General features: G+C 39.8%; 1 protein-coding gene across 4 annotated transcripts in view; it reads left to right on the forward strand.

Moving 5' to 3' along the window:
• The first annotated feature begins 1,119 nt into the window (after positions 1 to 1,119).
• The window catches only part of atp11b (ATPase phospholipid transporting 11B), a 50,620-nt gene continuing 24,808 nt past the window's right edge, over positions 1,120 to 26,931 (forward strand). The window contains exons 1-18 of one of the 4 annotated variants that reach the window (XM_069153035.1): positions 1,124 to 1,490; positions 10,364 to 10,480; positions 12,034 to 12,123; positions 14,249 to 14,329; positions 14,683 to 14,790; positions 16,526 to 16,654; positions 17,500 to 17,603; positions 18,487 to 18,534; positions 18,896 to 18,960; positions 19,734 to 19,815; positions 19,911 to 20,061; positions 21,212 to 21,409; positions 21,516 to 21,674; positions 21,798 to 21,985; positions 23,364 to 23,432; positions 24,008 to 24,081; positions 24,373 to 24,476; positions 25,378 to 25,559. In XM_069153035.1, coding sequence (XP_069009136.1) covers positions 1,464 to 1,490; positions 10,364 to 10,480; positions 12,034 to 12,123; positions 14,249 to 14,329; positions 14,683 to 14,790; positions 16,526 to 16,654; positions 17,500 to 17,603; positions 18,487 to 18,534; positions 18,896 to 18,960; positions 19,734 to 19,815; positions 19,911 to 20,061; positions 21,212 to 21,409; positions 21,516 to 21,674; positions 21,798 to 21,985; positions 23,364 to 23,432; positions 24,008 to 24,081; positions 24,373 to 24,476; positions 25,378 to 25,559 — 1,976 coding nt within the window. In that variant the 5' untranslated portion in view covers positions 1,124 to 1,463. Of the gene's footprint in view, positions 1,491 to 10,363; positions 10,481 to 12,033; positions 12,124 to 14,248; positions 14,330 to 14,682; positions 14,791 to 16,525; positions 16,655 to 17,499; positions 17,604 to 18,486; positions 18,535 to 18,895; positions 18,961 to 19,733; positions 19,816 to 19,910; positions 20,062 to 21,211; positions 21,410 to 21,515; positions 21,986 to 23,363; positions 23,433 to 24,007; positions 24,082 to 24,372; positions 24,477 to 25,377; positions 25,560 to 26,931 lie in introns of all 4 variants that reach the window. The other 3 variants (XM_069153034.1, XR_011178403.1, XM_069153033.1) reach the window with 3 other exon arrangements.

Here is a 26,931-nt window from a genome sequence, read left to right on the forward strand (position 1 = left end):
TTTCTTTCTTTCTTTCTTTCTTTCTTTCTTTCTTTCTTTCTTTCTTTCTCTTTTTCTTTCTTTTTCTTTCTTTCTTTCTTTCTCTTTTTCTTTCTTTCTTTCTTTCTTTCTCTTTTTCTTTCTTTCTCTCTTTCTTTCTTTCTTTCTTTCTTTCTTTCTCTCTCTTTTTCTTTCTTTTTCTTTCTTTCTTTCTTTCTTTCTCTTTTTCTTTCTCTTTTTCTTTCTTTCTTTCTTTCTTTCTTTCTTTCTTTCTTTCTTTCTTTCTTTCTTTCTCTCTCTTTTTCTTTCTTTCTTTCTTTCTTTCTTTCTCTTTTTCTTTCTTTTTCTTTCTTTCTTTCTTTCTCTTTTTCTTTCTTTCTTTCTTTCTTTCTCTTTTTCTTTCTTTCTCTCTTTCTTTCTTTCTTTCTTTCTTTCTTTCTTTCTTTCTCTCTCTTTTTCTTTCTTTCTTTCTTTCTTTCTTTCTCTTTTTCTTTCTTTCTCTCTTTCTTTCTTTCTTTCTTTCTTTCTTTCTTTCTCTCTCTTTTTCTTTCTTTCTTTCTTTCTTTCTTTCTTTCTTTCTTTCTTTCTCTTTTTCTTTCTTTTTCTTTCTTTCTTCCTTTCTCTTTTTCTTTCTTTCTTTCTTTCTTTCTCTTTTTCTTTCTTTCTCTCTTTCTTTCTTTCTTTCTTTCTTTCTTTCTCTCTCTTTTTCTTTCTTTTTCTTTCTTTCTTTCTTTCTTTCTTTCTCTTTTTCTTTCTCTTTTTCTTTCTTTCTTTCTTTCTTTCTTTCTTTCTTTCTTTCTTTCTCTTTTTCTTTCTTTCTTTCTTTCTTTCTCTCTTTTTCTTTCTTTTTCTTTCTTTCTTTCTTTCTTTGTTTCTCTTTTTCTTTCTTTCTTTCTTTCTCTCTCTTTTTCTTTCTTTCTTTCTTTCTTTCTTTTTCTTTCTTTCTTTCTTTCTTTCTTTCTTTCTTTCTTTCTTTCTTTCTTTCTTTCTTTCTTTCTCTCTCTCTCCCCTCCCTCCCTCCCTCCCCCCCCCCCTCCTCTCCCCCCCCTCCTCTCCTCCTCCTCCCTCCTCTCTCTCCCTCCTCTCCTCTCCTCCCTCCTTTACATGAGTGAGCCCAGGCAGGCAGGGGGCGTCGTCAGGCCGCCGGAGAGCAGCCGTCTCCTCTCAGACTGTACTTGTGTTCGCTGGCAGGAGGAAAGTGATCGTGGCAGAGCAGAGATGTAGCAACGTAGCTCGCTGGGACTCCGTGGTCAGCCGTCTGTCACTTTTACCGGGATCCGTTTGCCCGAAATTACCGCGGAATGGGAGAGACCGGATGTGTTGTTTGGCACCGTTCCTCCGCCTGAATGCGCCGCGGTGATGCGCCCTGAGGAGACTCGACTCCGGGGGGAGATCTTCATGTTTCGGGACGGTTGTGTCGGAGTAGCTAGTTGCTAGCGCCGGGCTAGCGGCTGTGCGGGCTACTTGGACCGAATTCAGCGAGGATGCTTCGGTGGATCCGACAGCAGCTGGTAAAAACAAACAAAACAACAGAAACAAAAACAGAAACAAACAAATAAAAATGCTCTCCTACCTTTCTCGCAGCGCTCACCTCCATTAGTTCGCCTCGCAACACGACGCAAAGATTCCTCCATTGAACTTTTATTCGTGTCAAATTTAGCGAGCTAACGCCGCCAATTATGTTTATCGATGTTGTCCCAAACATTGTTGTTGTTGTTGTTGTTGTTGTTGTCAGGTACAGGTTGCGTTAGCTAACACCTACCAGCTGGCTATCGTTAATTAGCTGGTAAAAAAAAATTTAAATTAAAAAATAAATAAAAAAAAAAAAAGCTGACTAGTTTATATCCGAGTTTGGTTAAAGTTTGTTGATATTAAATTCGCTGTTGAAATGTTTTTTCCGCAATAATAATAATAATAATAATAAAAAAATGTACCTGGAAGTTAAAAAGTAACTTAACACGCGCTAACAGGCTGATGACGTCAAACTGGGCAAAGTTAAACAGCGTTTCTAACTCTGGTGTTAAAACACTTTAAACAGACTTTTATTGGTTATTTAATATTGAATTATTTATTTGTGTCAAGAGCACACACACACACACACACACACAAAAACACACACACAAACTAAATTTAATAGGTGGTTAGACGTTACCCTGAGTTATTTAATTTTATTTTATTTTATTTAATTTTATTTGATCTCCCCTGTTGATTTATTTACCTGGGATAAATCTGCATGTTCTGGCTAAAATGCAACTAACCACATTAGACACACACACACACACACACACACACACACAGAGAGAGAGAGAGAGAGAGAGAGAGAGAGCATCCTGTTTGTGCTGCCATCACCTGTTGTTTGCCTACAAACATGGCTGCGTGGTGACGCATTGGGAGGCATCAGCAGAGCAGCTGAACCACAATAATGGTCCGTGTCCGGAAAAAAATGAGTCCTGCCTGATTCTGATTTTAACTAATGTTGTCAGTACAGGCTGTGATTCACAGCGGGGGGTTGTGGTCGTTTCCTGTTTGTCAAAGTTGTGTGTGTGTGTGTTTTTAAAATTTTTTTAGGAAGGATCTGCATTGATGTACAGAGTGTTGTGACTGGGAGTAACGTGTGAGCATGTGAGGAAGGGCATGTCCATGTGAATGGATGAATAAGTGCGTGTCATGAGATTAGTCACGCAGTTGTTCAACTGTGTTGATTTCACCGTAGAGCCTGAGTTTAATCAAGGTGTTTCTGAACTCCCTGTCCTCCTCACTGAGTCCTCCCTGGACTGAGATAAATTTCTGCCTTTTTTTTTTTTTTTTAAAAGAGCACCACCGAGAGTTGATGCCCGTTTAGAAACGGTAGCCTCTTTCTAATTTGCGATTGCGCCGCTCATTTGCCCCCATCGCACATAAGTGACCCGCATGGTTAATTAAAAGTAATTAAAAGCCGTCTTAATGCGACCGGCCTAATGGAAAAGTTTGTTGAGGGGCATTTGTCTGACCTTAATATCAGCTGGAAGGTAATGCCGTGATGTTTATTAACTCCCGTATGGCTTATCACCTGGTAACACGGGAAGGAGTACGCGAGGGGGATGTGGGAGAAACATTATTGGCAGCGTGTCTGGCTTTTAATATCTTTTCTTCTTCCATAAGCAGTGGCGACGTCATGCCAGTGTTGCTGCATTCGCGCCATAAAAGACCGAATTTTACGGCAAAAGCAACTGTAGCGTCTGTGAAAACTCCTTGACATTTTGTTCTGGAAGCAGGACATGGGAACTTTCTGTGCTCTCCAGTATTCACTTCGGAGAATCACAATTTGCAGCGTTTATATAATTGCTGGCGATTATTATGACTGCTGACCATTAGTTTCCGTATTGATTGCTACCTCTAAGGCAGCGATTAGTTTATGCCCATTTGATATAACGTCTGGATGTCTTCTATGTGTTTACATTGTTCTTTTCATAACTGGAGATATATTCTATTATTCATGTCTGAATGTGAATTCCCAAAAGTACACTTTGCAGATGTAAAGCTTTTCTGCAGGAAGGCTTGATAAGACATTTTGGATTTAGCTTCAGTACACTAAAAGAGAAGAATTTACAGAATAGTCCTCGATTTGTGAACTTCCGTTAGGACACGTACATTTTAGTACTCGGTTGCGTAACGCATGAATTTTGACAGTGTAGCGTTGTCTCGAATCACACGCTGCTGCAGGCCACTTACCTGAAATGGCTTTTAACATTTGAATGCATCACCCACCAACATATCTGTCAGCTTTTCTTGGTTATTCTCCTTGAAAATGACATTTTAAAAAAAAAAAATTTTATGCCCCTACACAAACACACTTCTCTATGACAACAGTATAATGGTACTTAAAAAAAAAAAAACGTTTGTATGGACGTGTACAACCTGTATGTGCGTAGTGAAGTGTTTGTCGCCGGAGCCTGCAGCATAAAGCGTTCATGCATTCAAAATCACAGGTGTCAGTATAATGCATGTACGCGATTTACTGGACAGAAGTAATCATGATGTCGTTCTGAAAAGAAGAGGTTATTAAATGCTCACTTGGATGGATTACCTGCTTTTGTTTGCTAATTTTTTTGTTGTACTTTATTGAAATATAAATAAACCTACAGCTGTATACAAGAAGTGGAAAAGGATGTAGATACGTGTGGTTTATTACACTACGTAAACTACCGTTGAGCTAAGATGACGCCCCCGTGACTTTTACGCTCTCATTCGGGATCTTTTTATGGACACGGCTGCAGCAAACCTCAATAATCCGCTGTCACCGAGCAGTAAAACATCTGATAATTAAGTGTCGTGTGCCACCCTTGATCAAAATCGTCCGTCCCTCCGTCTGTAGCTCAGCTCCTGGCTACCCATTTTAAACGCCACATGTTAGATATCGGTTTGGCGCGCCGGTAGTCGTGTTGTTATTATTGCTGTTGTCATTAGTCGTACAGTCAAAGGCAGCTCCCACGAGCGCCTGACGGCAGACAGTCAGTCGGCTGCTCTCTCCGTCTTTCTCTTTGTGTTGCAGTTTCTCTGTCTTTTGCTGCTTGCTCTTTATGCAACTACCTCTCTGTCTTTTTCCATTACCAATTAGCTCATCCCATTTGATAAAAAGCCTCGGTCTATGATACGACTCGGTGCTTTACCTCAGTCGTGTTACGTCGCCATTGTTCAGGGCAGTGATCCCCCCCCCCCCCCCCCCCCCCCCCAAAAAAAAAAAAAAAAGGCACCGTGGGACTTGTAGGCTTCATGCGGGGAATAATTACCCGTTGGCCTTCAATTTGATGCGGGCTCAGGAGCCAGTTGACAAAATAAAAGCTCTAATTTCAGCTCGTCAGAGTGTTTACCACTGAGCCACATTGCACTTATTCTGCTTATTTTCCTTTTGGTTATGGCCAGTGTTGACACTCAAGCTTAAAAAGTTCTCTACGAAAAATATGTGATATAACTTCACATTAAAAATTGAAGACATCTTCCTGGTATTCAGCATGTGCCTTTTTGCACAATCTTAGTGCTCTGAAAGCTTTGAAGAGTTTCATAAACAGATCTGCTACTAGTTATATCCAGGGTTTTCCCCTATGATTATAAGGCTTATGTTTTGGCCCAAATCAATGCGGAGAGCATCAAAACTAGATTACAGTTGCCAGGACAAAAGACTGTATTTGATTCTCACTGGATTTCTTTTCCAAGTTTTCTCTTTAGGCTTTTTGGGTGCAGTTTGTTTATTATCTGCTTTAGCTTTTCCTTATTTTGGGGAATTTTTTTACACATATGATTATAATAATGTTTTTTCTTGGAAGGATACCCCCAAAAAAATAACGCACCAAATATGTATACCGAAGTCTTTCACAAACTTAAGGGAAAACAGTTATATCCACCTACTGTTTTGTGATCTGTCTGGATTTACTCTGAGAAATTGAAAATGAAAAATGGCTTTGACTTGGATTCCCCTCGTTGGTGTACTTACCTCACGGTTACCTGATTATCTGCCAGCCGAGACATCAGCACGATGCAGTTTTCGGGCGTTTCTACTCCACCTATTGTTTCCAACTAGTGAAAGTAATAAATACCAGAATCTGGCAGTTATACACCAGGTTAGGTTTTTGGCTCTTTATCAGCTGAAGTCAGTCGAGATGTTTAATTCATGTATAAATAAGTCACCATTTGCATGTTTACTTTATCTACACAAGCAAATATTTAGCCTGCATTGGATTAACTTGCTGCAGTGCAGCAGAGGTCGACTGTCGAAATGCAACTATGAGTCGAAGGACACAAATGATTTAGCAACTCTTTTGATAATTTAATATGGATATAGTCACTTTTAAGCACAAATGCTACAAACGTCTTGTTTCCAGCTTCAAATGTGAAAATGTGATGCTTTTCTTTGTTGTACGTGACGGTGAACTGAATCTCTTTGGGTTTTGGACTGTTGCTCAGACAAAGTGAATCACCTGGAGATGTCACCGTGGGCTTTTTTTGGGGGGGTGGGGGTCGGCATTTATTTACAAACAATCGCGAAAATAATCTGCAGATTACTTTGAAAACACAAATAATTGGTGATTGCAGCCCCGAGTGTACAGTCGGAGATCTAGAGGTTTGGAATGAGTGCTGCTTGTGTTGTGTATGTTATTGTATATTGTGATGTATTTATCAGTCTCGGTTCAGTGATGGTTTACATGCATTGGGAATCAGCAGTACGTTCAGTTCATTGCTTGCGTGTTTTTGTTTATCGTCGTGATATTTTTTTTTTTACTCTTCAAACATTCGAGGCATCGATTTGTAAATTTGAGTTTATCTGTTAAAAATACGTGAAGCATGGCACTCTTTTCTTGTAGGGTGCAATTGCCTTGTTATTGGAATTACCTTTTTTTTTTTAATACACGTCGTGTCGTGTTGTTTTCTTTGCTTTGACAAAAAAAAAAAAAAAAAAACGTAGCAAATCACGACTCAGAAATCAAGATGCATACCGAATTGTGAATTTGATATTTCATCCCTAGTTGTCTGTGACTAAAAGCTGATTGTCAGCCATCACATTTAGGGTTTCCTGTGTGTGACCGTTCAATGTAGGCCAGCCTTGACGCATTCACATCCCATTAGCTGTATATACTTAGCAGTTGTTCAGCACAACATTTATAAGCCTTTGGTCACATGAAGAATAATGTTATTTTGTGGACGTTCTTCAGTTTGCACATGATGGTGCGATCAAAGTAGCTTCAGTCTAACTGTGAATACGTCGCTGCTGGCAGTAATGGAGGCATTAGACGAAATAGCAGCGGTGACGCAGCCAGTGGGAACATTTTGACATATCCGACATTTCTTTGAAACTGTCAACTTTGGATGACCTCGTACGTCATCAGCATGTTTTCTTTTCTCTATTGATAGTTCACTCACCAGTTCAACCAGATGATCTAGAAGCGTGACGTGTCTACAGCGTGGACAAGGACCACTGTGTTACAGCAACAGTGAAGCGTTTAGGAAGGTCCTTCCTGTAATTTCACAAGACCAATCACTATTTAGAGCAGACACAGCCAGCCGTTTACCCCGACTTGAGCCATTGTGTGCGATGATGATGATAAGGATTAAGCACTTTAAACGTTGGCTGATTGATGTGTTGCGGACTCCTCGGACTGTCTGAAAAACTGGGCGGGGAATGAGAAACCTTCTCAGACAACCGCCGTCTAGGATCCTCACGGCAGTCATGTGAAGGTGCATTTAAGTACGATGTGTAAAGTCTTTAAGTCCAAAATTACCATAAGCTATCTGCGAAGATATGGTAGCTCATTGATCAACGCCAGTGACTCAACAAGGGCTGTACTAGACGTGGGGATTTACAGATTACAAAGCGCCCTTCCTCCCCCTTCATATCTGCGGTTTCTTGTTAATATCTGTTGGGGAAAAAAAAGAATCCCGTTTCATTTTCATGGACATCGCTCAGCAGTCAGTGGTAAAAAACAAAAGTGGTTGCATTGTGCAGGTTCTTATCTTCAGCATGGTTGTTAAGGACAACTCGAAGCTGTTGGTAAAGTGCTGTATGTGCACTTGATGTCTTTTGGTAAACAATGCAAGCAGCCCCTTCAGCGTTTTTTTTGTGATTGCTGCTATCAGAAATGATCAATTTTGCATCATTTTTTTTTTTTTTTTAATAAAAAAATGTGACATGTGTGTGTTTTTGTTTAATCTGCACTTGTAATATAGATATAATATAAATGCTTTTTAAATAATGTTAATTATTGTGCAATCTGATGCAGGGGTCTGACAGTTGTAGTTTAATTCTCATGATATGACCACATTTCCCATAAACCTCATCACTTCTGGTTTTACAGGTTGACTATCATGTGGTTTGGTGTGATGATGGGAGGAGAGATCTAAGAGCTCTCCTGCCTGTAAATGAGGAGTTATATTTTGTTGATGAAGCATACCTAGTGCTTTAATGCCTTCAGCAGAGGTTTTGTTAAGCACCATTACCATAGAGAAATTTGCAATTTCCTGGAAATCAAATCTATATTTTAAAGTGGTGATTTCAGGCTACATTTGAACACAATGAGATACTCTGAAGTTTGAACCTTGAGCTCTGATTTACTTGGCATATGTGAGAACTTCCTTTTTCCCGGGTCAGGAATTCACAGGGAGTTGATAAATGCTGCTGTTTGCCGTGATGGACTTTATCAGTATGCTGGTGAGACTTCTGTGGTTCCAGTACATGTGGTATTTTTGTACAGAGTGGTTTCTGTTTTAAACCTTGTGCATGGAAAAGCAGCCATGCACTTAAGTTGTTGTACAGAACATATGGAGTTGAATAGGGTTTTTAATCTTCACACTTTTTTGAGAAAGGCACCAATGAATGTTTCATCATAGGAGTCTTTTTTTTTTTGCCCTGACTGCATTTGCTGTAGCATTGCTGTTGAGTGTCTAAATATAAATTTGGATATTTTTTTGCTCGTGTACATCTGTGGCCCACTTTTCATCAACTTTAAGTAAAATCATGTGACTAAATCGAATGCAAATGCCAAGAAATGAAATTTACATGGACCATTTCTTTTTTTTTTTGAAGCTGTGAAGAAAAGTAGATCAGCGGAAAATGGAAAATCCTGAACATATTGTTTTAATTTCGATTTTATGAAGACTTCCTCGCTATGGCGGCTTTGATTAGTACGACAATAACCTTTGCACAAAATATACAGCAGGTGAGAAAGGGCCATCAGTTTGTAAAAACAGCCAAAAGTTAATAAATGTCCTGTTACGCAATCAAAACAATAAGACAACAACCCGAAGATGGAGAGCTTGAATGAGTTGCACAGAAAGGCTGTAATAGTTTACGTGTCCCTGAACAGAGCTGAATCTGTGTGGGAGTGAGTGACGTGGCCCAAATACATTCCTGCGTGTGTGTGTGTGTGTGCGCGCGTGTCCGTGCGTGTGTGTGTGTTTTAAACCTACGTCATATAACATTTGCAAATGATTGTAAGCAGCACTTTCTTTCACCTTCCTTTTGTAAAGCAGTCGGTTTGGGTGTGACGCACCAGACGGAAGAAAAGTGCATCTTATCATTTTGGTCTCGAGGTGAACTCAAGGAAAAAATTCCCAACATTTTCTAATTTTAACCACCGCATGAGACATTACATCTTCTTTGTTACATTTGGGACACCCTATTTTAAGGTGTAAAACTCAGTTGTCGGAGTTCCTTGAAATGTCACCTGTCGGCTATATAACCAAATGCTTACCGTTGCTGGTCATCTGCTTTCTAAATCCAAATGTCTTTGTAATTTCGGTGGTTAGGGGCAAAAGAGTACGAGAGTATTTTCTGATCGACCTCGTGCTTTAATCCTTATTTATTGTTAAAAAAAAAACAATAACATAACTGTTTGAGGTATGGCTTCTGTTTAATGTGGGTTTTCATTCCATTAACGTGTATTTAAACCTGAAATTGGTTAAAATGACCTGGAAAATGTATGTTGATGCTGAAACTGCACTCTGAGCAACTCTAGGTTTCATTTCGTTGGCTCCTCAGATATTTGCATTTAAATGGGAACACGCACTCGTAGTAGAGCAATAGATGTTTACCACGGTCTCCCTCTTCACCTGTAACTATATGCCAATCGTCTGTATTTGCATGAAGTGATATTTGGTGTAGTTGCTGCTATTGCTTCTGTTTCTCACCGTTGAATCCATCGAGCCCCAAACTAACCTCGTCTGCACCCGACACGATAACGTCCCCGAGAGATATGACTTTACACTCCCAACTAAACAGTGACTGAAACCACAGAGTACAAATAGAAAATGTTGCCCCCGGTGGATTCAGCCGTGGTGTACATTCAGTCACCCTTCTATCCCGTACCAACAATAAAAAAATAAATAAAATAACTTTGGCTTTAAGTAAGGTCGCAGTGATGCAATTTCACCAGACATTTAATTTACTCATTTGCCTGCAATTTGAATAAGTGTGCTACCTTAAATTCAGGATATTTAAAATTTGAGTAGTTACGTTTTGGTTTTTTTTACACTAAAATGTTTCGTTTTGTTTATGCTATTTTTTGTTTTTTTTCTTAATTGGCAGTGACCAAGTGTCTGATCTACTGCAATTTCTTAAAGTGACATGAAAGTTACAATACATAAATTACGATTTTACTAATATTTGATACTAGATAATAGTTATCTTGATAATTTTACAATTTTCCATAGAATTTTCCATCAGTGAAATACTCAACATGCTTATTTTGTTGGAAAATGTTGAAAATAAAATAACTTTGACGTAAAGTATACTTTGTATGAAACTTGGACTAACGGATATGCTAAGAGTTATGTAAGTAACCTCCTTTTTTTTTCTTCCCTTTGTCTTTTTCTTCTGCCCCGTCCTCCACATCTCTTGTCTCCTCCCTCCTCTCAGGGCTTCGACCCCCCTCATCAGAGTGAGACCAGGACGATTTACGTAGCAAACCGTTTCCCCCAGCATGGCCACTACGTACCACAGCGCTTCGCTGACAACAGAATCATCTCATCAAAGGTACCAAAAGTTTTCCACCATGATGTTTTCCTATATATATGTCAGAAAGAGGCAGCCTGTCATATTCTGCTTTTGTGATTTATTGTCTTTATAAAACAAGGATGCTTATGCTTCCACTCTGATTTTAAAGTCTGTGTCATCACTGCGAAAGCACTATAGCCAAACTTAACATCTGGAGCCAGAAGTGCATAAACTATGAGTGATGGTGTTTGTTTATTTCCAGATTAGGTATTCTGAGGCGCTTCTTTTGTTGAGAGACCTGAATTGTAACATTTTGCCGGAGCAGTGAGAGCAACAGTGGCCGAACAAAACATGTCACCTTCAGGAACTCTGAACTCTTGAAGCTGGTGCCAGAAATCAGCTTATATGTTAATAAAATAAATGAGTGTGGCGCTCTGGTGCGGTGGGAGAGAGATAAGCTTCAAGTGTTATTTGTTGATAACTGGATCAGCAAAGACAAAAAAAAAACCTTTGGTGTTGGTGGGAGGATTAGTATGTCAGCTAGAAGACCTACTGCACCAAAGGACAATAATCCAGAGAGGCTCATGATTGTGAAGCGATGATTATCATTGCAGTTATTAAAATGATTGACAGGCAGCTTAAAGGTCCTACATTGTATAGATTCAGATTTCCATCTCTTTTTTTCTGTGTTTTATAAATACTGGGAAAGTGTCAAAACTCTCAGTACAGGGAGAAAAGCTCAGTCCGTATTCAGCACCTGTTAGACTTGCGTCAGTTTGTGATGTCACAAACTCACTTGTCATGTGTCTGCCGTCGCCACGGCCCAATGTCCAACCCTTTTATACTGAAGAAAAACACGTGTAGTGATCATTCTGTTGTGTAGCAAACACACGGGAAACATGTGGTTGTCCTGGGCGTGCATCGCTCATCAAAGATTCAGCCAATCAGATGCGAGGGTCACTGATATCAGTGCCCCTTAAAGACACAAGCGCAAAACTCCAGACTGCACTTTAGCCAACATATAGTTGTCGAGAGGGGATGGAAAACTATTCTGTTATGGTTTTGTGTACTTGAAACCACAAAAATAGCTTCTCATGCATATCGAAACTGTGAATACAAAAAGGGAAGAGTGTAAATTATGGGACCTATAACACACCTGCATTGATGAGGAATTGATTTTAAGTTCAGCTTTTTGACTGTTCAGATAAAGATGAAGTGATTTTTTTATTTTTTTATGTTTTGTTGACTTTTCACCTTAATAAAGAGCAAATGGGAAAATTATTCAGTTCTAGTTCTGTATTTATATTCATCAACCCTGCAGTGACACTGACAATATGCAAACGTGCTTTTATGTCTGCTGAACTAAACAGTTTATACAATAATCTGAATACTGCCAGTGTGAAGGACGCTAATTTTACTGCCTCATGTATATATTTTGTTTTCAAATGCAGCTCCATCTGTCTAGCTTTTTTTTTTTTTTTTTTTTTTTTAATGAAAACATGCAGATATGCTCCTTAAATAACTTTTCGTGATTCATTTTCCTGTTGCTTTAATCTAAGTTTTGTGTTTTTTTTTCTTTTTTTCTCTTTCAGTACACAATTTGGAATTTTGTCCCCAAGAATCTGTTTGAGCAATTCAGAAGAATAGCAAACTTCTATTTTCTCATTATCTTCCTCGTACAGGTAATAACACGTTTACAAATGCACACACTTGCTTTTTTGCGAGTCCATGTTCTCGTCAGTCAGGCATTGACGAGTCGAGTGTGATCTCGGCTTTCCTGCCCTAAATACAAATGTGTGTGAGTGACTCATCGACTTCTAGGGACCAGCGGAGAAGACAGGTCTGCCTCTGTATTAAGACGTTACACCCACGCATTTAGTAATACAGCCAGCCTTAAGCGCTAGGCCTTCGCTACGCATCCGTCATCCTGCGCCGGAGAAGGATTTGGCTTTCAAATTTTCAGCCTTCTCCTGATTTATTTGGGACTGTGTAGTGTGTAGTGAAGCTAAAAGCAATCGACTTGACTGTGTCTTAAAAGGCTTTCTTTTCGTCCACTCAACTTGTCAGCGGAGCTGAAGTCCGCTTAGCCGCAAATAACTGGAAAAAAGGGAACTCTTCAACTCGACGCGGTGAACATGACTTTTACTTTAGGTGGCCGATTTGGCCACTTTAAGATGGATTCCTCGGTGTCTGAAGTCTTATTTCCCTTAATGAGACCATTATAGTTTAGTTAGAGTTTAAGTGTTTGTTAAAATGATACGATGTGTCTTGTTTACCCCGAGGAGTTTTCTTGTAAACAGACAGTTTGCATTCAGAGTTCAGTCACCTAAACCCGTTGTTTGTATCCTCGAAGCTTAGATGATTTGAGTGCATTTTCTTCCACATAAAACATTTCCAAAGCTGATTTTCTTTTGTCTTTTAAAGCCTACATTCTTTAAATTTCTTCATTTTTAGCAGCCTTCCTCTTCCCTGTATAGATCAGTGCAACAGTGTGAAAGCGGTTGTGTATTGCATCACCTGCTTGTGAGAACAAACCAAACGGAGGCCCGCCCATGAAAGCACTTGCACCATATAGCAGGAGTGGTCAAAATCTATAGGGGACATTTGTTTGAACTTCAGCCTTCATAACTGAGAGGAAGCTTCAACTCTTTATGGACAAAAGTTAAATTACATTACAAAACACAATACAACTACCACAATATGGGTGTTATCGATCACATAAGCTGACCCCCTGATGGATTTTTGGATTTATGTTAATACATAGACTTGTGCAGCATTACTAAACAGGTTATCTGAATTTACTGATATTCTCAACCACCAAGAAACAGATGCCGTTTCTAGCTAACAACGCTGTTGTTATACATTTAAACAACAGGATGTTAAAGTGTAATCCTGGAAGTGGTGACAGAAACACAAAGAGGACACATTACTGTGCACGTCATTTTGTGTGCGTCTCTCAGCTATTGTAAGCTAGTCTGTAAAAAAACAACTATGACCTGGGTGTTCATGGTGGCTGAATGGCCACATGTAACCACATATATAAAACCATAAAGTCCCGGCTTAGAGTCCAACTGTGCACCTTTGTTTCATGTCACATCTTTATCATTTCCTGTCGCTTCATGCAATCAAAGCGACACAAAAAGGTTTTTAACCAAAATCTTGAAAAATAAATGTTCGCATAAGTGACTTAAATCTTAAAGAGCACTTAAATGTTGAAGATTACCTTTAAACATTTGCGAAGAAGGATGTTTTTGTTAACTGTTGCCTTTGACGCTTTTATTATCCTTTGATTGTGTCTGTATACTATTTTGTGAGGACCATTTTGAGCTTTAGACCTTGTGTGTTTGTGTGAAGACATTTGTGAAAAGAAGTGAGGACATTTTTATTTGGTCCTCGCTCTTTGACCCGCCTTTAAATGACTGTTTGACAGTGTGGTTTAAGGTGAGGGTTGATTTTAGGCATTTAGGTGTGATGATTAGCGGTAGGAAAGAGGACTACACAATGTATCACGTCAGTGACTCTCCTCACAAAGATAGAAATACAAACGTGTGTGTGTGTGTGTGTGTGTGTGTGTGTGTGTGTGTGTGTGTGTGTGTGACTAGCTTTGATCTTATCGTTGACGTTTCTGAAGGAAGTTATACGGGTTTCCTGTTTGACACATCAACCTCTACTTCCCCGTGTCATTTTTCCAGTTTGCTTGTTTTCGTTCTAATGGGTCACATGCACAGTTACTCTGATGTCTCTTTATTGACTGCACTTCCAACTTACTGACATCTCTGCTCTGTCTTCTCTATTTTTCCTTCCCAGTTAATGATAGACACCCCTACTTCTCCAGTCACCAGCGGTCTGCCTCTATTCTTTGTGATCACAGTAACTGCCATAAAACAGGTGAGAACACATAACAGCTTCTCTTTGACGGGCTGGAAATGGGGAACTAACATGCAGTACATGCAGTGTCATTAAAGTTGAATTGTAGTGAAAGTTCTATGAGACACAAATGGTTTTGACTCGTTACAGTTCATTTGAACATGATTGATTCCTTTAAATTTGACCAGTTATGATGTTAAATATATAACAATCCTAAAAAAAATAAATCTTGATTTGTTTGAGAAGTAATAACCTCGACTTTAAAAGAAGCTGATCAATGAGCAGCACCGCCATAACCATGTCGGTCTATATCATTGTATTAACGAACTGTCATGTGCGGTATGTGACTGGCTGTTGAATGAACCTCTTCTCAGGGCTATGAGGATTGGCTGAGACACAAGGCGGACAATGAGGTGAACGGGGCTCCGGTGTTTGTGGTTCGCAGTGGAAGTCTAGTCCAGACGAGATCCAAGAACATCAGGGTAAGACCGCAAAAACTACACTTTTAAAGGAACTTTCGCGTGTCTGTTTTTCAGTTCAGGGATTTGCTCTTTGATCTTGTGCAGAAACGACTTTGTTAATGGGGGGAATCCTGTATTTTAATGTGTCTTAAAATAGCTTCATGCCACTCAAAGCTAATCCCTGGAGCAGACTTTAGCTCGGCTGTTAATTTACTAGCGCTTGCAGCGTTTGTTTAAACCTACACCGGAGCGATGCTGTGGCCGAGTGGTTAGGGTGCATACCACATGGCAACGAGGGCCACCAGCCACGAGTCGGCCTGGTCCGACCTGTCACTGCACTCCCCATGTTTCCTGTTGGTTTCGACTGCTGCTTTTTAACAAAGGCAAAATGGCAACAAATACTAACAAAAAAACACACACACACTGTATAAAAATATATATACTGTTGTCAATGAAAGTAGCTCTGTTTCATAAGGTTTGAAAGACACTAGGGCATTCATAGTGCCGAGCACCAACGTGACTGGAATGTCTCGTGAATGGAGCATTTTTTAGCAGCAACACAAGTGAGTTTAAATGCTGAAGTGGCCCTTTCTGCCACTTAGTGCTACCAGCCAAAAAAACCTTCAAATGTCCATTCTACTCATTAACATTACATGGAGTTCTTGCTGACCTCAAATGGAAATGTGTTTACCAAAGTTTTATGCACCGACTTGCTCTTAAGTAAAAACTAAAAACATTAAACAGTGATGTGATGTTCATATTCATATCTTTAATTCATTGATTGAACGAGCGGCTGCATTTTCTCCACAGGGGGTGTGTGACTTTATGACTTGAATTGTCAAGTTACAGCAGCCTTGCGATGATTCTGGGTTTTCCTTACATCTTATCTGATGTCATCAAAAGACTTCTGTATTTGTAGCTTTAGCCTGTTTCTGTCATGGTCACACAAGTTGTGTTGAAGTAAGTGAAATAATTGAGTTTTAAAATATTTTATCGAGCAATTTCAGCTCTTTAAAAGTGAAGATTTTCTGCTTTCTTTTGTTTTGTGTTTATAAATAAAAAAAATAAAGAAATTTCAGAGACATCACATTGGGCCTGTAATAATGGGCATATTTCACTATTGACACAACTTTTTTTTAGACAAAAGGAACAAATTATACACATATTATTTGATCTTTTAATGTATTAGTTGTAGCCCCCTGGTAGAAGAATCATTGAAATACAGAATCAAGACATGTTTGAGTTGTTTTACATGTTTTACAGCCGACCCATTTGCGTGAACAGGTCTTGCTGTTACCTCTCTTCTCACTGAGGCGATGTTTTTGCTGCCATGGTTTGCCTGTAACTCAGAAAATTAATTGCACACAAATCCTGTGAGGTCAGGCTCCTCAGACAAACTGTAACTAGCATGTCTGGAGTCAGTGCAGCACTGTTTAAATCACAGTGGGCCCTTCAGTAATAAAGTAAAGGAACCGCTCAAGCTTGTCAAGCACACTCAATATTGTTCATTCACTCGCAGCCAGGAGACTTTGCGCCGACAGGAGTGAACGAGTTTGTTTATTACAAAGGCACAAAGATTTACAGAGTTGCTGTATGACAGAATTGTGTTTGTAAATCAATCCTTTATGTTTTAACCCAAATAAATGGCAAATGTAAGAATGAGTAAGGTTCATTTGCAATGACTATTCGACTAAAAATGTCACATTATTAACGTGTGTGTGTGTGTGTGGTTTTTTTTTTCTGCGTATTTGACCAGGTGGGGGACATCGTTCGTGTAGCTAAAGATGAGACGTTCCCAGTCGACCTTGTGTTGCTGTCGTCAGATCGACCAGATGGAACCTGTCACATCACCACAGCCAGCCTCGATGGAGAGACCAACCTTAAGGTGTGTGTGTGTGTGTTTGTCTTTGTCTTTGTCTTTGTCTTTGTGTGTGAACATGCTTGCATGCATTCAAACTAATTGGAGACCCAGACAGGAAATTTGTGGTCAAAAACACATCGGAAGTGGCACAGCTGTGTGGGCTGAGGCAGTGCAACATATAGTGATGCATGAGAAGAAGAGGGTTGAGGATGTGCCGGTACTACTGGAGCATAATGCTAATGGTACAAATTTTAAAACTCTGTGCAACGACATCCTCACTGAGGCTCATTTATAAGCAGATTAACAGAAATAGTTCTCATGTATTCATAATGAGGTTTTCATTTGTTACAAAATAGAGATTAGTCGACAGATCTCTGTCATATAATAAAAGCCAGTTTTGTGTGTTCCCCTCCCCCCACTTTTATTTTTCCCCACATAAAGTAAGTTTAAAGTTAGTCATACAGAACAAACAACGGTCTGTATCTTCTCATCAGCTTTGTCCAATGTCAGCGGTTTTGAAGTTCGATGGCACATACATATATATTTTTGGATTGAATTATGATGCAAATAAAATCACTCCTTTTTGTATGACCTCATCCTCAGCTTGAGCAACACCAACTTACAGAGCCAGTATTTTATAAATAGAGAGCTTTTTGTTGAACTTGTCTATTTGTCTTTGTTTTGAATTTATTCCTTATCAACTGAAAAAAACTTTTGTCACATTTTGATCAATGCGTCCTTTCCACCGGAGTTTAACTGTGTTTTCTCTCTCTCTCTCTCTCTCTCTGTGTGTGTGTGTGTGTGTGTGTGTGTGTGTGTGTGTGTGTGTGTGTGTGTGTGTGTGTGTGTGTGTGTGTGTGTGTGTGTAGACCCATTACTCCGTGGCAGAGACATCAGTGTGTCAGTCAGTGTCCCAACTGGAGGCTTTACAGGCTGTGGTGGAGTGTCAACAACCGGACGCTGACCTGTACAGGTAATCTGCACCTGCGTGTGCACATGCATCTTTAAGATAATATTGTTGCTTTTACTCATTTGCTTCGGGTCATCTCCAGACCCCTTTTCTGAACCCACTGTAATTAATACATGGTAGAAAATGCCCTGCCTGAAATGTGTTATTAAATGGTTGATGGGGTGAGATGGCTTCATTACCTCGTCGTCAACCTCTCTCCTTCTTAGCTCACTGCTTTACGATCGATCAGTGTATTTTTAGATCCGGCAGTTTGCTTCTGTGGCAGTGATCTCCCTTCCCCCTCTCAGGGTGTCCGTCTCTTTCCTCACACTCTCCGTGTTTACACACACTTAACTAACCCAGCTATCGTTAGCTTTCTGCAGTAATATTATTTATTTAACGTTCTGTTAACCTGGTTTCCTTAATCAAGTTAAGAATTCAAGATTAACCTTGTTAGAACAATAATGGAGGAACCTGATTGTTTACATTTCACATGTGAGCGTATGCATCACAAACACTACAGACAGGGAAAAAAGTATTGCTACTCATCATAATGCATCCTTGTTTTCAATATAATTTAACCCAGAGTCCAACTAAAACTCAAGTTTAACAAGTCTAAACATGTATATTTATGTGGTGAATTGCTAGAATAATGCTGTCTGCTACAGATTCTATTCTGTGAGGAAAAACCTGCAGGGAAATTAATCTGATGAATAATGTAAAAGATGTATAAAATATGCCAGAGGATAGGGGATAGATAGACAGTCAGTGGGTTATTGGAAAAACATGTAAAAATTATTCCTCACATTTCCTGTGTTTACATGATTTATGTGTACCCTGTGTGCATTTGACCGGAGCTACCGTCTCCATCAGTCCACTCAACTAAAACGTCTGTGGTGTTTTCCAGATTCGTTGGTCGCATGACGGTGACTCAGCAGGGGGAGGAGATAGTCAGGTAAGACCACATTTATCCAGTTGTAGTGGCTAATAATAATCATTTATCATAGCTAAAGAAACTGGTATCGTGACAACCCAGCAAGACTGAGATTAATGTAGGGACCGGTAGCAAGATTAATTCATCACAAATAAAAATGGATGGTAGTTGAGGGAAATAATGAAACCCGTGTTTGTGCAACTATTATTAGAGCATCACGTTTGTTATTTCATTAGCAGTTTGCTGCTATGTCATGAAAAGAGAACAACATGTGTAACAAAATGAACATTATTTATTACACATAGAAAATACGTTTGTTGTGAAACGTATAAACACATTCATCTCTGTCTGTATTCATGTTGTTTTTTTACTTTCATGTCAGACCACTGGGTCCAGAGAATTTGCTGCTGCGAGGAGCCAGGTTGAAAAATACCAAAGAGATTTTCGGTGAGTCAAAAATAAGGAGAGTGGAAATAGTTCAGCGAACCCTGACCTCCACTGAAAAGCTGCTCGGGAGTTAAATTATTTCCTGTAGTAAGACGTTTCCTGTCAAATTGACGGCGAAAAAGACTAATATACAGCGGCTGATGAAGTTGTGTCTGGAAGCAGGACAGATCGGTGACACATGACCACCACAGCTGTGACATGAACAAGCTCAGTGGCTGTTATGGGTGAGACGGGCCGCTCATTATTAGAGCTGAAGCTGACTCCAGTTTTGTCAGTCCAATTGTATTTGGCTGTTCAGTATTAGGTTTCAACTATTCGCTCCTTTTTTTTTTTCTTTGTATTTTCTTTGGTTTGTTGGGGTGCGTTGGGAGGTCAATACGGGGACCCATTCCATCACTTGGACGGTTAAACTTTCCATTGGTTTCATGTCTGTGTGTAAAATAATCCTAAACCTTTAAAGAAAGAAACCTGCTCGACTTAAAACATTTCAGTTGTCTAACAGGTTTCCAACAGATGAGTTGACTCATCAGCTTTTAAGGGACAGCCCTACTCTTTATCCTGAAGATGATCACGTCTACCGTTCCTGTTGGTTTTATAGCGGTGACTCGATGCTTCAGTACTGTGTGCTGTTTATAACGTTGCAAATGTTTTCGATGATGAACCAGAGACGACTATCTGCTGCTACCTGTTCTCATGACTTCAACCATGAGTTGTTCAGCAGTATAACGGACAAGCGACCATCGTGCAGTAATACCGTAACTATTCTGTTGCAGGTGTGGCAGTTTACACGGGGATGGAGTCCAAAATGGCTCTCAACTATAAGTGCAAGTCCCAGAAACGCTCTGCAGTAGAGAAGTGAGTATCTGCTGTTGTCTTTGAGGAACCAAAATATTTCTCTTATAGAAAGTGCAGAATTAAACCTTCAACACTGAAATGTTTCCGTCTGTCAGGTCGATGAACACCTTCCTCATCATCTACCTGGGCATCTTGCTGTTCGAGGCCATCCTCAGCACCATCCTGAAGTACGCCTGGCAGGCTGAGGACGAATGGGACGAGCCTTTCTACAACCAAAAGACGGAACAAGAAAGAAACAGCAGTCCTGTTAGTCCACTTTGCTTTCAGTATCAGACGAATGCATTCTTATTGATTTGTTTTTTTGCAAGAAGTGCAAGCTATCAGCTCCAGAGATAAGACGAGTCCATATTTTAGTTCACATTCCCCTTTTATCTCTCATTTTACGTGTGCAACCTACTTTTTTTCCCCCCTTTTGCTACGTCTGCAAACATTAATGGGCTTGTTCTCTTTACTGCACTGAATAATAGTGGTAAATATATCAAGATGAATCGCCATATGTGTGCTCTCACACACGCACACACACACACACACACACATACACACACAGGAAGGCCTAAAAGGGTGCTAGGAAGGCGGTTTGAGTGTCTAGATTTTCTGACCAGACTTAAGAAGCGAAGTGCCTGTCACTGGGCCAGTCTGCCAGCCTATCAGCCTACCTGCCAACACTAATCAGTCAAAGGGAGCAATAGCCTCCATGTATTGAGACGGAGAGAGGCCAAAAAAATAAATCGGTGTTGTGCAACAGCCGTCCTGCAGACAGAGAGGAAATACCAGCAAGAAATGAATGGTCGTGTTTTTAGATTTGGTTTAACAGGTGCTCCAGAAACCCGCTGACCCAGTTACATCCTTTAGCAATGACTCCATATCTCCAAATCACTCCCCTCTCTAGAGAATCTACTGCTTCTTAAAAAAAAGTCTAGAACTTTTTGTAAATCTTAAAGCCTAAACTTTCAATATCAAAGTCCAAATAACAAAACTACTAAAGTATTTTTTTATTGTGTGTCATACCTGCTTGTAGAATTTAAACACAAGCTTGTTTTATTATCTGTTCGTTATACTTTCCTTATTTTGTTTAGGATGTAAATCCGAGCTCGTTCCAGGTCTAACACGTCATGAACATGGCTGTTGAAAAGCTGCCGTCTTGCAGTCCGTGCTGCTTTCGCACTCTCCTTTCCTGTCACATAAAATAATTAACTCCTTAATGGGAATGAATTACCCTGCCGGCTTTGATTTTGGACCATCAGTGCTGAAGCCCAATCATTCTGTGTGTGGCTAAGATGTACAGTATAAAAAGCAAATTCATTGACAAGCATTCTTAATCTTGTATTTCCTCTTAATGATACTTTCACCCATTTTGTCGCCCATTTTCATACAATTTCTCTCCATTCTCCTTCAGATCTTAAAGTTCATCTCAGACTTCTTGGCATTTCTGGTCCTCTATAACTTCATCATCCCCATCTCGCTCTACGTTACCGTGGAGATGCAGAAGTTCCTGGGCTCCTTTTTCATCGGATGGGATTTGGATCTTTACCATGAGGAAAGTGACCAGAAAGCTCAGGTCAACACCTCCGACCTCAACGAAGAGTTGGGACAGGTACAAACGATAAGTGAAAATAACTGGATGAAAAAAAAAAGTACAAGCACAAGACTTAATGTTTATTGACACTCGACTGCGTCTGTGTGTGTTTTCTGTTCCCCAGGTGGAGTATGTGTTTACCGATAAGACGGGTACGCTAACAGAAAATGAAATGCAGTTTCGTGAGTGTTCAATTAATGGAACCAAATACCGGGAAGTTAATGGCAAACTGGTACCAGAGGGAATGACGGACGACTCACCAGATGGTTCTACGCCTCACCTGGTAATTCACCTTTTATCTCTCTTGACATATACGCACAACGTACACATACACAGTTCACAGTGCTGCCATCAAGAAGTGACTCACCGTCTCCTCCCATCCTTCCCTGTTGTCTCTTTCGCCCAGATCGGTGAGGAGCTGTTATTTCTCAAAGCGGTGTCGCTGTGTCACACGGTTCATATCAGCTACGACCAGCCCGACTGCCCGGTCGGGGGAGGAGACCCGTTCTCCCACGCCAATGGTTTCTCTTCCAGTCACATGGAATACTATGCGTCCTCACCAGACGAGAAAGCTTTAGTAGAGGCAGCAAAGAGGTAAAATAACATTACAGCTTCACAAAGGGACTTTTCCTCCTCTGTAAAATTCCAAACGTGCATAAGTTGAAATCTGAATGCAACCTAGAGATACAGTAGTTGATAAACTGTGGTGCTGAACTACAAAGGCTGCTGTGTACAATGAACTACAATGCATTTCACAGCTGTGTGGTTGTTACAACACAGGAAATGTGTAAATTCCAGTTTAACGGTTTTTGTTGGCGCCCAGTAGCGCTAGAACAAAACTTGTGGAAGCCATTAACCAGATTAAAGATGCAGTCCTTATTTTGGGGCTTTACTTAAAACCCCCAAAAACAGTCTTAATGTTTCTGCCTCATTTCTTGACCGTAGAAAACATTTTGGACTTAAATTCTACTTGGTGTGAAACCTTCACTGAATCCGTCAGCTGCTCAGGGACATTAAGACACTTGTGGAGGTTGGACTGCCGGCCACTTGTGCCTTGTAGTGTCACAGAAATACAGCACGGGCAGTATTTCAGTGTCTAGGGAGTGGTTAAAAAAAAACAACCAAGCAGACCTGTGTGGAAAAAAGCTTAACAGGGCAAAAAACAGTTAACAGATTTTACTGTAGCAGATTGATATACCATAACTAAAAAAAAAAAAATAAAGACTCCTACGAGGAAACATTGTAGAATCGATGTTTAAGATAGTTTAATGGGTAGTACCAGTCTCTCTTGTTTTGGAAAGCTTTCAAGATTTATGGTGCATGAAGTCAACGTTTAAAGTAGTTTTTAAACCCATTAAATACACGTAGCAGAATGGTGGCTGGCTGCACCCATTGACCCAGTGAGTACCTGTGTTGATTTAAACCGAAAAAAAAATGTATCCTCAGTTCTCACTGGCAAGAGCTCTTCTGTCTATCTCGTATATTATTAGATACACGTCGCTAAACCCTCTTTGCTTCTTAAAGGTCAGATGCCACAAAATGATAACTGATTGTCTAATATTCACGTACAATATCATTATCAAAACAACTTCAGCCTAAATTCTCCACACCGTACATTGATTGAAAAAGTAGTTAGTTAGTTAAGGTGACTACATTTCCTATTGAAATGTGATGCTGTTGGTCAGATTACACATGACATGGTGGGATTACACATCTCGGCACTTTATTATGATGTCCGGTCTTTTTGCCAAAAAAGAAAAAAGAAAAGCGTCATAATCTGTAGGCAGCAGAACTCCATGACTCTGATGAGGATCAATAAATGGAGGAACGAATGAATGATCCTAAGGGCCAGTGCCAAAAGTAAAACCGGCTCAACTCCATATTAGTTTGTCATCCAGTGTTTACAGTTCAACATGTTCAGCCTCCTAATGATTCTAGCTGAGTGCTTTTCTGGGTTTTTTTCCCCCCTCAGGATTGGAGTGGCCTTTACTGGCAGCAACGGAGACACCATGGAAATCAAAACGTTTGGCAAGTCAGAAAAGTATGTCACGCCCATGCATCACTTAAATCACAAACACTCAAAACTATTTAACACTGAAATCACATGTAAAGAAAAAGCTAACTTTTTGACACCCAACTGTGAAGTGAGACTTGATATGTTTTATAGGTAACATTGGTTTCAATGTTAAAGTGGATTAGTTGTTACATCATTTTTATTCATCTCAATAAAACACTTTATCCCAGGTGATCTGTGCTGTCATGTTGAACTAATCTAATGCTGGACCGTTATTTATTTTTTGTTTTATTTTTTGTGTATATAGTCTGTGTGAATTTATTCTAAAATAATTATTTTGTATCTATCTTATTTCTTATATGTTAAGTATTTGTAAATGTTTTCATATTGTGTGCACTTTTTGGGTTTTCTTTGCTGCTGTGATGACCAAATTTCCCCACTGTGGGATTAATAAAGTCAAATCTAAATCTAATGTAGCAATGAAAACATGCAATCCAGGCAGCAGCTGGAAAGTGACGTAAAACCTTCCTGTCCAAAAACACTGAATCTGTTTGGTAATTTCAAAGTGAAGCTAACACAAGTGTTCTTCGTTGGTCCCTCAGGTATAAACTTCTCCACTTATTGGAGTTTGATGCCGACCGCAGGAGGATGAGTGTCATACTGCAGACTCCCTCAGGTAACGTCACCTGCTTCAACAAAATATTTGTTTAACTGCTGACAAAATATTGACTAAAGCAACTTACAATGAAAGAACAGGAGAAAAGACGAGACGAGAGACTGAAAACGATGAAATGCAAAGCGTAAAAGTGAAATAAATTCAATCAATTTAATAAATTCAATCAAAAAATCCCTGAAAATGGTTTGAGAGAATTGTAATAATAAGTTTAAATAAAGAATTAAAATGTAAATATTTGTTTTTGAATATATTTACCTTTCATGCCATTGTCTTGTTGTTTTGACTTCCAAGGAGGCCAAGTGCTGTTCACCAAGGGGGCCGAGTCGGCCATCTTGCCTTTCACGACTAGTGGTGAGATTGAAAAAACAAGACTGCACGTTGACGAGTTTGCCTTGGTAAGACATTTTTTTCACGTTTTTTTTTTTTCCTTTATAAACATGTTTTGAATTTCGCACCTTTGACAGCAGTCAATGATGTATTGCCGATATGTTTCAGTGACTTTAATCAGCTGTACATAGATTATTCAATGGTACGTCACAAACTACCTGACACGGTCTAGAGTTAATATGATTATCAATATTCATCTTTTCCCGCAGATAAAGGATGGCAGATGAGCAAATATTGCAAAATTCTTTGAGAGACATTGAATAAACTTGACATATTGCTACAAATGAGAATTCAACTGCAGAAAAATCCTTCTTGAACTTAAAATGAAACCTTTAAATATTTGATACGTTTGTTCAGAGTTGTGTCTCTGTGTCTCTGTTTGTGTGGGCGTGTGGGCTCGGCTTTTTGCAGTGTTACTGTGATTACTTTTGGCTCTGTCGCTCTCGGCCCCCTTTAGACTGTAAATTCTTCACCACAACAGCCTCCCCCCTCCTCCCTCCCCCCCTCCCCCCCTCCCCCCACACACACGTATCCGGCCCCCACATCATGTCATCAGAAGTCAGTGCCCAGGAGTTGTCGCTGTGGACCGGGTTGATTTGTGGTCATCTGGCCCTCAGGCTGGTTCCGTGATATAAAGCCAAGCTTTGATAATTTGTTTTTCTGTTCTTTCCCTCTCTGCTTTCTTTCCTCTCCCCTCTTCCTCTCCTTTCTACATCTTCTGCACTTTCTCACATTTACCATGCACCTCTGCACAAACTTTTTTCTCTCATTTTGTCCTTCACCGCTTTCTCTTTTTCTTCAAATTTGTTCTTCCAACCCCCCTTCCCCTTCCCCGTCCTTCCCCCTCCTCCCTCCCTCCCTCCTCTGTTTAATCTGCACACATCACCCATCCACCTCGTTCCATTACAGAAAGGTTTGCGGACCCTGGTGGTAGCATGTCGCCACTTCAGTCCGGAGGAGTACATCGATGTGGACAGGCGCCTGAACGCTGCCCGCACCGCGCTGCAGCAGAGGGAGGAGAGACTGCAGGAGGCCTTCAGCTACATCGAGAGAGACCTGCAGCTCCTTGGAGCAACCGGGGTGGAGGACAAGTATGGAGACTTTAAATATGCGATGGAATATATTGGTGCTAACCCTCCTAAAAAGAGTTCCCGTCACATCCATAACTCATCGCTAATGTATGCGTCTACAGCTGTTTTCAAACTGTCAGTCTAAATCTGATTAATGTGCATATCCGGTTAGACTTTGATCTTTACAGCTAATTGATAGTCATGAAGTTTTGTGCAGGTATTAATTCATTGTCCTCAGAGGATAAGCCCTCTGACTTTGATGATTTTTTTTTTTTTTTTTTTTTTTTTTTTTTTTAACTGCAAGCACCACCAACAGGTTTATTTTATTTTATTTTACTTTTTTGATTAACGTTTTCTTGACAATAATCAGATGAATTCCCATAAAATCTGGTGCAAGGTCCCCAGAGGATAAATCTTAACGACCTCGGTCATGACTGGTCTTTTTGGCATTGCTGTTATCAACTAAAAATTATTTGTCTTATTGTGACCAAACCTGAAAAATCAATGATATTCCCATTAGCCTAAGTTTCCCTCTTTGTTCACTAATAATTAGCGAAAATTAGCATGCTACACTAAAGTGGATAAGTAGAACATTATACTTGTTAAACAGTCTGTTAGAAGGTAAGTTAGCATTGTTACTAGTCATGTAAGCATTTAGAATAAAGCACTGATGTTTCAGGATGCACTTCAGAAAATCTTGCGCATCTATTTATGTATTTATTTTAAGATGAGTTACTAGGAGCTAAAAAAAAAAGAGTAAAGAATGGACAGAAAAACAAATAAATATGGTGTTAAATAAGTGTCATGTTTGCTATGCGAATAAAAAAAAAAAAAAATTGTCGAACACCAAAGAAAAAAAACAAAACGGATCATTATAAAGCAGTAGGAAACACATGGCCAATAACTGACAGATAAACACGGTTGGAGGGGGAATCTCTGACAAACAAACAATGTATGAAGTCAGCAGGGAGCCGGAGACGTCAGTTCGCCGAGCATCTCCAGAAACCAACGCTGATATGGGATTGCATCCGCTCACCATCTGTTCCTCCCATAAGCCCTTCGCTTCTCCCACTTTGTTTATCTCGCCGCTCGCTCTCTTTTTCTTTTCTCTCCACTGCTCTGTTTCCGTATCTGAAGCGAGTTCCTCCCCCGGGCGCTCACGGTCACGATCAAAGGAATCTGCTCTATTATGGAAGATGAGAATAACACATCCCTCTGTTCTCAGTCCAATATGAAGAATGTACCGCTGATGGGCATGGTGATATTAGATCGCATTGAACCGCTATTAATCCCATATTAGGATATTAACTGCGGTCGGAAATATGGCACATTAAAAAAAAAAAAAGTGCACTTCCCAATTTCAGAGGCAGTTTTTAACCTCTTCCTTTCATCA

The sequence above is a fragment of the Embiotoca jacksoni genome, unplaced genomic scaffold (assembly GCF_022577435.1).
Source record: "Embiotoca jacksoni isolate LCO1_2020_lvr unplaced genomic scaffold, fEmbJac1.0.p SCAF_19, whole genome shotgun sequence".
NCBI lineage: Eukaryota > Metazoa > Chordata > Actinopteri > Embiotocidae > Embiotoca > Embiotoca jacksoni.